Genomic DNA, 12,144 nt, shown 5'->3' with positions numbered 1-12,144 from the left:
TTTCATGCCCTCTCTGAGGGCACCATTCTCCCCAAATCTCCACATGTTCACCAACCCAGAAGTTCTCGAAACCCTGTCTTTTTGGTTTTCTTATGAAGACTTCATTATACAGACATGACAGATTAAATTATGCCTACATAATTAAATCATTGGTGATCGATTCAACCTCCAGCCCCTCTCCCCTCCCCAGGGGTTGGTGTGGGACTGAGAGTTCCAACCCTCTAATCATGGTTGGCTATAATGGCAACATGCCCCTACACTATGTTACCTGGGGGCTTTCCAAAAGTCACTTCATTAACAACAAAAAACACCTTTATGGCTCTCATCACAGGAAATTCTGAGGTCTAGGAGCTCTGTGCCAGAAAGGAGACAAAGACCAATATATATTTCTTATTATAAATCACAAGATCACACCAGGTTTCAGCAACTTGAAACCAGGTGTAGGTGAAATCCGGCCCACACCTTCTTTGTGCAGTCTGCAAGCTAAGAATGCTTTTTACATTTTTAAATAGTTAAAACCATTTTGTGACACATGAAAGTGATAACATTCAAATTTCAGTGTCCGTAAGTTGTATTGCAATCAGCCATGCTCACTCATTGGCGTATTGTCTGTGAGTGTTTTCAGCCACAACAGCAGAGTTCAGGAGTTGCAACAGTTCAGAGACCGCGTGCCCCACAAAGCCTAATATATTTATTATCAGACCTTTTACAGAAAAAACTTTGCCAACAAGCTTGATTTAATGCATCCTTGAACTTCCCCTTTGTTTCTAAATGACCACAAACACTCCACAAACTGCAACTTGGAAACTGCTGACCCAGATATCTCCATCCCAAATGGCAGAGTCCCAATCTTTCTCTGGCCATGTCCTCACCTGGGTATAGTGACTTTCTTCTGTTGGGAGTTTAATTTTCTTTGGAGCTTGGCAAAAAGCTTCTTTGGAGCTGATCTTCAAGTCCGGGGTCTGGTCCTCAGCTTTTTCTGCCCTTCTACTGCAGAAGACAAGAGCCTCTTTGTGAGCTGCTAAGGAGGTCCTGGGCTTTCCCACATAGCTTTCAGTTGGCAGTTAATTGATCTCAGCTTTTTATTATCTTTTTCCTTTTAGAGGGTCAATCAAGCTTAGCAATAGCCACCTGATTTCATTATCCTTTTAGTCCCTATTTCTCCATGATCTCAAACACCTGATATAAAACATAAGCTGATGTATTCCTTTCCACTGCTATACCATGCCAGCTTCCCACCAAAGAAGGTTCTAACGATTGGACCACCACATTGTTCTAGAGTGCTCAATCTACTGTCAGCCATGAGGTCCTTATTGCAAACAGGGTGGTGAAGCACTCAGCTCCAAAGCCCCATCAGTGGCTTCATTCTGGGACCACATATGGTTAGGGTTCCCAGATTTGGTAAATATAAATACAGGACTCTCAGTTAAGTAAGAATTTCAGAAAAACAAAATTTTTAGTGTAAGTATATCCCATGCCTTATCTGGGACATATTTATACTAAAAAAATTGTTGTTCTTTACCTGAAGTTAAAATTTAGCTGGGCATCCTGTATTTCACCTGGTAACTCTACAACAGATTGAGTTCCTCAGGAAGCAAACTCTGAGATGGAGTTTAGCTAGTAGGATGTCATTAAAGAGTGTCCTTGTTATCAATACCTTTGGAAGGATTGGAGGAGAAGGAAGCAAGAGGACAGAAGGAAAAGTCAGTCTGTGATGCAGGTCCAGTGACAGATTTGGCTGAGCCCTGGGGATCTCTAGCACTAGAAAGGCCCTTTAGAGTAGTTCCAAGTTGGGCTGAGTTGCCCAGGCCCTTATACTCACACTGATCTGTCATTGGATGAGGGAGTGCTTTCTGGGTGGAGGGGATCTCTGCAGACGAGGCAATTCCTGAAGGGGCTGACGGCTGAAGGCTATATGCCAACAGCACTCCCAGCACCAGGGGCAGAAAGTCTTTTCTGAAGTGGAATCCATGTAGTGAGTGCATCACAGTGTCTGCTATGCTTGGAGAGAGGATTAAAACATTGAGCAGAGAGAACAGATGATATTTAAGGACTTTTCCACTTGAGCATCTATGATTAAGTGAAATAATGTGTTCAGATTGCCTAGAAGAGACCATGGCCCATAGCTGGTAATCACCAGGCAGTAGTTGTGTTGATGTCTCTAAAACTTTGGACAGGAAGGGTTGACCAGTGGTGGGGCAGTTTTTAGAGTAACACGTGGCACTGCTTCAGCATGCTTATCTACCAATAGTCAGAAGGTGATGACTGCTGAGAAATTCTTTGGTGAGGAGTATTCTCTGCCTGACTAGGCTTGATTTGACATTTTCCTCTAGATAGAGCTTTTCAAAAAGGAATGCCTTTTGAAAAAATCTTCAAAGTTAATTATTTTCTCTTTCCTGTTACAGAGACCAGGTCCTTCCTTTGCAAGTGGCAGAGTGAGGTGGAAAACATGATCATAAAATCAGGAAACAGTGTCTCATGTTTACCTTGGCATTTAAGCTGTGATGTTAGGTGAATCTTCTCTGACCTCACCTTTTCTAGGCTTTTAAATGAGAGGGTTGGAGTGGGTATTCTGTGAAGGTTCTATCTAGTGTTGACCATTTGTAATCCCGTGATTGTGTAGGTGGCCTCTTGGCAAATGAGTTTGGGACACTGACCATGCCAGATTGCTAGACACAAGACTTTAGCAATTTTAAAATTAATTTTTTAGATTTTAGAAAGTAGTTTAACCACCACTTTTCAAGTAGTTTAGTTTTTGAGACGGATCATGGCAAATTGCTTGGAGGGAAAGGTAGGAAGACAAGTTAATTTCTTTATTATTTTAAATCTTAGAGTGAACAGCTATAAGATTGAATATGTTAACATCCCATGCAAGGTCTGAATGGTTCAATTAAAGGGGCAAGGCTATGTTCTTCATGAACTTTTATTTCTTTTTTGTTTTGTATTATTTTAAAGACAAAAGTCATCAGTAGTGCATGCCTGGGCCTCCCAGTAACAGAGACACTTCTAGAGAAGGTTATAAACAAGCTCTGCAGATCAAGGCAGCAGGTCCTTGAATTGTTTTTTCATTATTTGAGGGCATTTTTATTGTAAATTTGTTGTGTGACTAAGGGACCATTTTTTGGTGACATGAAGTGTTAACTACCTCGTCAAACAGACCAATAGATAGAAACTGTTGATGCTGTGCCCCTCACTCATCTCTGCAGCCCTTGAATAAGGCTGTAAGAATAACAGGGTCACTCTGGTTCCCTGTAGGGATGAACTATAAAAGTTGCATTTATAATTTATTAAGAATCATATAATTTTTAAAGCATTTCTCATTTCACATAGAAAAATCAAAGGAGGTAAGTAGTACTATTATCCACATTTTACATATGAAACAGAGGCTCTGAGGGATTGAGAGACTTGCCCAAATTCACACAAATCCAATTTTAAAAATTTCTTCTTTTTTATTTTTAGCCTAAAAAGTCATACCCTTTGTAGTTGCCTCACCTAAGCCAATAAGTTAGCAAATATTCATTGCATTTATGTCTGTAAGTATCTATCTAGTTTTAGTAACTAGTTGTACCTTTTTCATGTTTTTCTATAGAGAAAACACAGTCCATATCAATGATTTTTTTCAGTATTCAAAAGAGCTAGCAAACTGTGAGAGTTTGAACAGAGGAGCAACAAATATAATTCTACCACAATATTGGTTTTTGGTTGTTATTTTTTCTTTTAAATGTTACATGTAAATTAATAAGAGGTAAAGATAACACTACACTTGTTTCAACATGTGACTGTGTTCAGCAATGATTATTTTTATTGACTTATTAAAGTTAAATAATTTCCAACCAAAAAAGAGACATTCACTATGATTCATTTGTTGTTCAGAATAGCTCAGAATCTGTGGTTACAGATTGGATATTATGGCTTTTAATGCAGTGTGGTACACCAGGTCACAGCAGCTGCATGAAGACTGAAAAGCCTGATCACAAACTTCTCCTTCATATGGTTTGTGATCAGCCAGTCACAGCCAAAGTGTAGTCTGCGCAGCTAGAAAATGACACCTGGTTCTTCAAGCATTTTGGTGTCTCATTTGACTTTTTTATCTTGCAAACTTGGAAGGTAAGAGACTGTGAAGGTACCTAAGATCAGAATTCCTCATTTTAAAACTTTTCCCCCAGGACTCTTTCTTTGTCCTAACACCTGTGCTTAGTGATACATTGAGATCATAACCACCACATGGCTTCAATAGGACACTATCAGTTTGCAAGAAAATGCTTTGAAATAGGGTTCACCCCCATTTGAGGTTGGGAGGGGTGGTTTTATTTACTTTCTGGTGGGAAGCTATCTGCTTTAGATTAAAGAAGAATTCGAGAATTTTCTGGTTTGACTCTGACATCAGAAGTACAGACGTTGGAAAGTGCTTTAAAGTAACTTTGGTTATAAGTGACAATGTAAACTGCTAAAATGATATCTTGACTTAAAAACATTAGGTGGTACATTCTATTTTAGCAGTGAGCTCAAACCTTTCTCCCTCTCTCTTTTTTTAAAAAATCAAACACTGCAGGAAAGAATGAGTAAAATCTGAATTCTTTTCACTCTGTAAAGACAAACTTGTCACCCTTACTATGAAATTACTCATCTTTGTTTGTTGGTCAAACTCAGTTGTCCTTATATTACTCTGCCATAGCAAAAAAAAAAAAAAAAAAAAAAGAGAGAGAGAGAGAGAGAGAGAGAGAGAGAAATCCCAGTATAAACTTCGCTAGTAGTAGTATATGATTCCTTACCAAAAATTAAGGGTGCTAAGATAGCCCAAATATCAAGACTAGGGTTTCTAAAACTTATTTTCTAAAAGAAATATGTGCTAACTCAATAAGTAACCTCTTTTGTTTGCTACTGTGTATACAATTAGTATTGTATATATTTCTATTACAAATAGCACTATGAAATTATACACATATTCAGGTCCCCTATGTCCAGAAACAGCAATGCATATTTTTAAATAGTTTAAAAGAAGACTAGTATATATTAAACACATTGATCTTGAACATGAAACTCTATTTTACTTTGTTATGAGACATGAATCTGAAGAGTATTTTTTAAAAGCTGTGATGACATGACACAACCAATCTAATTAAAAAGTGGGGAAAAAGTTTCAAATACCCATTATTTTGAGAACACATCAACAATAAATTCCCTAATAGCTGCCTAGGTTTATTCAGGGTGTGGGGAGATTTAAATATTTAAATCTGTACATCTGCTCAGTTTTAAAATGCTTCTATTAATAACGTATAAAACCAGGACTCAGGGCCACTGAGAATCGATTTGGCTCCAGTGGAAAAGTTTCAGAAGCTCTCCCCCCAACACATTCATGTATTCAGTGAGGGCAAGTTGCTGAAAAATCTTTACATAAGTATTTCCCTAGGTCTCTTTCCTGGCTGCAGAACCACAGAAACTTTCCAGATTCCTTTCGACTCTCGGTGGCGCTGCCTGGACCTCAGTGCTGGGCTGAAGGATGTTTGAAGAACTGAATTGGCAGAAAATATGTGTATCCAAGGGCATTTAGGAGCAGGTTAAATTGGATTTTCTCCTTGCATCCGAAGGAACCAGATCACATTCTTTAAAACTATATTAGGGTGGGCTTCCCTGGTGGTGCAGTGGTTGAGAGTCCGCCTGCCGATGCAGGGGACACAGGTTCGTGCCCCGGTCCGGGAAGATCCCACATGCCGCGGAGCGGCTGGGCCCGTGAGCCATGGCGGCTGAGCCTGCGCGGCTCCGCAACGGGAGAGGCCATGGCAGTGAGAGGCCCGCGTACTGCAAAAAAAAAACCCCAAAAAACAAAAAAACAACTATATTAGGGTAAGAACCTATCTTACCCGTCCATTAACTAGTTTTTGGGAGGGCCACTTAATTTTATGCTGTTCTCACCCTTCTTCTTTACCAAAAACTCAAGCCATATAAATGACCACTTTTTCGTCTGGAACAAAACAAAATATAACAAACAGGCTCAGGTGAATAAGCCCTTTCAAGAATCAGGCTCACTTTATATTCTAGATCAGGGGTTGGCAAACTTTTGCTGTAAAGGGCCAGAGAGTAAATGTTTTAGGTTTTTTGGGCTGTTACTCAACTTTCTTGCAGTGATTCAACTTTGCCAGTGTAGAGGAAAAGTAGTCATATACTATAACACATAACCAAATGCCTGTGACTGTGTGGAATAAAACTTTGTTTACAAAAACAGACGATGGGCTGGCTTTGGCCCGAGGGTCACAGTTTGCTCATCCCTCTTCTAGATAATAACCATGAATGGTGCCTCTCTTCTGAAAACTGCAAAGTGCTTCCCAAGGTTCTCGCCAGAGTAATGCCCACTAGCACAGAATTTACTCTGATAGCAGATCCATATCTGTGGCAGAAGAGCCCTGCAAGACCTGAGGATTCAATGTTTATGACCCAACCTGTGTATCAGCATGATCAGAAATTGATAGGAACCTGGAAGGGCCTGTTTCTGTTTCATTAGGAAACACGAGCAGGTAGCTGTTCCTGGCTTTTGCTAATCTTGGAGTGGTAATCAGGAGCTGAGGATAATGGCCACTCTGGTGCTCTGGTGGCAGGTGCAGATGCAGAGAAAGGTAATAAATTAGGGGTAATAAGGTACCTCAGCAGACTTAAGGGGGCAGTGCAGCTTCCAAGGCACCAAGTCATCACTAAGGAATTTGTTGCTCAAGCAATCAGGCTGATCAACTCAGAGGTAAAATTGCTCAGCATGTGGCTAAAACCCAAAAAAACAAAACCAAATATGTAAAAGTTGTGAGAGCAGCAACAGCTAAGAATCACAGAATTCCCTACAACTTGAGGAAATCTTACCAACCATCTTAGCCAGCCCTTTCAAATTACCAGTGGGGAAAACAAAACCTAAAGAGGGAGAGGTAACTTGCCCAGCTAGTTCGTAAAGGAATCACCAAATATCAGCCATTTTTGAGTTCCAATCTGTTATTTTCTCCTACAGAATCTGAATTAAAAGGGGGTCACCAACCATATAAATACCCATGTCATGTGATTATGACAGCTAAGTACCTGACCACCCTTAAAGACAAGTTTTCTATTGGGATATACATGGTACCAGAGAACAGCTGAAATTTACTGAGGGGAATAGAATTCATCCCATCACTGGTTTAATGTAGCTGACAAAAACTGTACAGGATAAAGCATTAAATGGCCATCTTCCCACGAATATAAATTCTGGTCTCTCATATTGTATGATAACATGGCAAGAACAGATGGGGAAGTTCTTAAATCGAAGTTTGCATTGATCTGTTTCCCTCCTAACAAATCAAAGGCAAATGTTATCCTCATATCTTTGGTGTCCGTGACATAGAGGATCCCTTGGGCAATGAAGGCGTTGCCAGCCTTGGATTTGGGGTATGTGGTGTTGATGTGCTGCACCACAGAGAAGGTCCTCTCGTCCAGCTGTGCGACAAGGATGCTCGAGCCATCCACACTGGAAGCATAGATAATCCAAAGGCCCTTTTCATCTACAGCTAAATTGAAGTACGTCTTGGAATTTGCAAAGAGGTATTTTCGATCAAAATACAAGGCATTTTCAAGCTTCAGAGTTTGGGATGTCTCTTTGCCAAATTCAAATCTGAAATGTATAAAAAAGTAGATATGAGCCACCATTTTTGTGGACAAGGGTGGTTTCTTTAGGCTCCTCCATTAAACTGGGGTGGGGCCTGGGATTCTGCATTTCTAATAAGTTCCCAGGTTGTGCTCATTCTACTGTTCCATCTGCAGTGGTGTGAGCAGCAAGGATGTAGAGGATGGTGACTACATCTCAGTGTCCACCTACTAACCCTGTGACCCTGATAAAATTCCTTAACCTCCTGAAGCCTCAGGTGTTTGCTGACCTCCTGAAATGCCCTCTCAAAGTTGTAAGGGGCCTTAAAAGATAATCTAGTCCAGTCGTTTCATTTTACTAATGTGAAAAGGAGAAGTGACTGGCCCAGGAACGCAGGTAAGTATCAGAGTCAGAGTTTAAACTCAGGCTTTTGATTCCAAGCTTGGGGGTTCTTCCTCTACTCCATGCTGGAGTTTTAAGACAAAAATTTCACAGGAGGCTCAACAAAGGAAGTCACCAACTGAGAAGCGAAGCGGCAGTCATGGCCGTGACGTCATTTTTCTTGTCTGATAAGTGACTGGATCAATGAAGTGACGGCATGAAATCCCATACCCCTCAGCTCCCAGAGGCCGTCTGATTTGCCAGACTCCACGTCTAGATCATATCAAAAGTGGATTATGATTCAACTGCAGGAATGAAAATTCAGGAACTTTAGGCTAAAGGAAAAGAAAAAACACTAGAGGGCGCCATTGAGCAGCAGAAGAAGTGAAGGGTGTGAAGCTGCGGGTATGCACTGGAACATAGCGAGCTTGAAACCAATCGAGAAACCCTGAAGTGAGCTTGAAAAGAAACAAGAGTGAGGGCTTGAGAAGGCCCTGCTTGCCCATCTCAGCTCTCGGGGTTCTCCTTCCTCTGAATGCCCGGGATTCAGGACTACCATTGGGTTCCTGACTAGTACTGGCACCTACAACTGCATTCCTTGATGAGGCTTGCCTCTCCCAGCAAAAAAAAAAGGGTCTAATTCCAGTCTGCCTCTCCTTCTCCTCCCAGTCTGTGGCCTGGCACTGGAGCAGGGCCCCAGCATAGGTCTCCTAACCAGTGCCTCATGCAAACTTAGTGTCATTAGAAGACACTCTTTCTTAGGGTGGCCAGTCCTCCTTTGGGCTCATTTACCCCAGAGCTCCCCTCCTACCACCCCATGTAACAGCATCCCCGGGAGCCACAGGATTGAATGGCAACAAATGTAACAGAAAGGAGCATGTCTAGGGAAAGAAGGCTTCTGAACGGGAGGAGAGCCAGTTATCTTGTTCTGTTAGCGCAAGATGCTCTCCCGATGACGAGGTGGTGCAGAAGCCCAGTAGAGGGGGGTGAGAGGCACAGGAGGGGACGCTTTCAGCCACGGCTGACACGTGTGTCTAATGTGGCTGGTTTAACTGCACGATGTACTAGGAGACCTGCCCTGATCCTAGCCTAGCTCTGCAGCACCAACAAGGTTGTTGAAGCTGGATCTCACAGAGGGAGAGAGAGAAGGGATCCAGTCCTCCCTCAAGATCCTTGTCTCTTATTTGGAACGACGAGAAACATGGCTTTCATAGCACTGGAATGGTCATTTCAGAGGGGGGTACAGTGGAGGGCTGCAGAGGCTCTGGTCCGCCTTTGCATTTTTAATGAGGACATGGAGGTCATAGGAGGTGGAGTCTCTCCTCTGAGGCCATGAGTAAGTAGGCAGGAGAGTTGGAACGTGAGTTCACTGCTCTCTTGATTTGCCCAAGATGACCCGCTTCCGCCTCTAAAGCCCAAAACTCGATTTCTTCTGCAGCCATGCAGACAACTTTCAGCAATTCTTGTGTGAAGCCAGGAAGCTTGGGCTGCTGCCCTGGGCACCGACTACCTGTGTGGCCACCTCCCCTCCCCGTGGGAAAGCAGAGGGAGCAGGGGAGGTGGCCTGGCGAGGGCTCCGTCAGCATGACAGAGCAATCTGAAGGCGGGGACCCTGACTTTGCCTTGCAGTCTCTCATCCTCGGTGATCTCAGCCATGACATGAAATTCTTCATACCCAACATTTTTCAGAGCAAAACCGATTTCAGGGTATGATACCTTCCTGCTAGAGGGAGCTCTGGGTTCCGCTGCTTTCCTTTCCTAAAGGATGAGATAGCTGCTGCTGTTATCACCCCAGGCCTCCTTCTCTCTGGCCCTGACCTTACTCTTGGTGTCCAGACCAGCAATAAATGCAGATATGGGGCTCACTCATCGTGTCCTGTGGTTCATTTGGTCAGCAAACCCTCACTGACCTCTGGCTGTGTGTCACCCCTGGGGACATAAAGATGATGGAACCACAGTCCCTTCCCTTAAGTAGTTGAAGGATGGGCTGTGGGGCAGAGAGGAGGGTGCCAGGGGCCCCAGGGGACTCACCTCACTATGGTGTTGGAGCCTCCTTTGTGATAGTAGAGAGAGTTGTTGTGAACGGTGTGCCCACAGCCATGGAAATAGTACGGGAGGTGGATGAGCGTATAACTGCTGTTTAGCAGTGAGGGCTGGTCCTGGAATTCCTTCACCCTGAGGCCTGCAGGAGGGAAGCCAGCAAAAGGCAATCACAGCTTGGGAGTGAGTCAGGGGAGGAAGTTAAAAGGATGGAAGGTGAGAGTGAGATGTCCTGTAAGGGTCCCTGTCCACTTTCAAGAGTCTCAGGCTCTCAAACTCAAAGACCAATTCTCTTCTATGGATTCCCGAACCATCTTTTTTTAAGTTTTTTTTTTTTTAACATCTTTACTGGAGTATAATTGCTTTACACTGTTGTGTTGGTTTCTGCTGTATAACAAAGTGAATCAGCTATACATATACATATATCCCCATATCTCCTCCCTCTTGCGTCTCCCTCCCACCCTCCCTATCCCACCCCTCTAGGTGGTCACAAAGCATTAAGCTGATCTCCCTGTGCTGTGCGGCTTCCCACTAGCTATCTATTTTACATTTGGTAGTGTATATATGTCCACGCCACTCTCTCACTTCGTCCCAGCTTACCCTTCCCCCTCCCCGTGTCCTTAAGTTCATTCTCTACATCTGCGTCTTTATTCCTGTCCTGGCCCTAGGTTCTTCAGAACCCTTTTTTTTTTTAGATTCCATATATATGTGTTAGCATACGGTATTTGTTTTTCTCTTTCTGACTCACTTCACGCTGTATGACAGACTCTAGGTCCATCCACCTCACTACAAATAACTCAGTTTTGTTTCCTTTTCCGAACCATCTTTTCAACATAGTAACCACAGAGTTGGCTTTGATCCTCCCAGGAAAATGGCATCACCCTCTCCCCTACGATTTTATAAAATTTTCTACCAGGCTGACATAGGCCTGTATGGGGAAGAGCACCGTGCAGTCACCTTCTGCCTCTTGCACTCCACAGTGGCCATGCTGACTCATGACCTTGCTCTTTCCTTTTGAGCCACAGAATCCTTCTCAGCTGGTCATCCAGGCAGTTACTGCCAGCTGATGTGTGAGCCTTGATGAAATGAAGCAGCGTATCTCAGCTATTGCTCTGACTAGTAGGTATGGCCAGGCCTCTTCTGGCATGGGGCCACTGCTACTACCACTGGCAATTCCTGACCAGATTCCTTTGGGGAAGTGTAACTAGGGTCATGCTCAGATGCAGCAGACCTGCAAGATGACACTTCACCCTCTGCCCTGGGCTCTCTGCCCACAGATATCTGAGAAAAGTGGCCAAAAGTACTCTCCTTAAAGAAAGATAGACCATGCAGAAGAATTTGTCTCCAACATTTCTTCCACATTACGGTTTTTGGGGTTTATAAAGCCATCAGTCATAATGCTATTTGTTTCCTTCTGGACACTTTGCTGAAAATTGGAATAAGCTACACTGAGGGTGCCCTGGTCATGTCCCTGTGACCTGAACTGCAAGGCTTGTCACCAGTGTGCTGAACTGAGAAAAGTATTCTGCCTACTCATTTGGGCTTTCTAAAATAAAAAGCAAGTCTGTTACACCAATTAGCAGGGACTTCAGACACAGAAATAGGATAAGCCTGAAAGGAGGCAGTGGACGAAAGATACAATTACAACACAGATATGGATCGTCCGCCAAGTGAAAGCACCTGAAAAATGTTCAGTCACCCATATCCGTTCATCACTCTTGTTAGCAGACTCTCTTATCCAAGTCCCAAACGTCTCTTTAACTTTCAAAACTTGTGTTGGATTTCCAATGGACGTGATCATGGATTCTACCAAAAGAAAAGAAAGGAAAGTTACTCACCTACCAATTATGACTTTTAGCCACCTGATTTCTGAATTTTAAAACAGGATGCTTCGTTTCTGTACCTGCTTGCAGGGAATGGTGTTCACTGACTTTCTCATCAGCTTTTCCAACCAAGGTATCATCATTTGGTACAGCACACGTCTCACCTAAAACAACAACAACAACGATAAACAGAGCAAACTAGTTGGCACAGTGAGATATGTATAACTTTATAACTGGTTACACAGCCTCAATCCAGACTCTACTTCCATAAGCATCCTTTACAATAGGCTCACTGAGGTTTTT

The 12,144-nt window shown here is 42.9% G+C and overlaps 1 protein-coding gene across 6 annotated transcripts in view; it reads right to left on the bottom strand.

Annotated features, from left to right (window-relative positions):
- Positions 1-631: 631 nt before the first annotated feature.
- The window catches only part of GLDN (gliomedin), a 73,901-nt gene continuing 62,388 nt past the window's right edge, over positions 632-12,144 (bottom strand). For 4 of the 6 annotated variants that reach the window (XM_067029251.1, XM_067029254.1, XM_067029252.1 and 1 more), the window contains 4 exons: positions 11,922-12,005; positions 11,699-11,824; positions 10,010-10,160; positions 5,993-7,624 (listed from right to left, as the gene is read on the bottom strand). In XM_067029251.1, coding sequence (XP_066885352.1) covers positions 7,147-7,624; positions 10,010-10,160; positions 11,699-11,824; positions 11,922-12,005 — 839 coding nt within the window. In that variant the 3' untranslated portion in view covers positions 5,993-7,146. Of the gene's footprint in view, positions 991-5,992; positions 7,625-10,009; positions 10,161-11,698; positions 11,825-11,921; positions 12,006-12,144 lie in introns of those variants that run through there. The other 2 variants (XM_067029253.1, XM_067029250.1) reach the window with 2 other exon arrangements.

The sequence above is a fragment of the Kogia breviceps genome, chromosome 3, assembly GCF_026419965.1.
Source record: "Kogia breviceps isolate mKogBre1 chromosome 3, mKogBre1 haplotype 1, whole genome shotgun sequence".
NCBI classification, from domain to species: domain Eukaryota; kingdom Metazoa; phylum Chordata; class Mammalia; order Artiodactyla; family Physeteridae; genus Kogia; species Kogia breviceps.
Note: the sequence above shows the minus strand (reverse complement) of the source record. Positions and strands in the feature narration are given on the sequence as shown.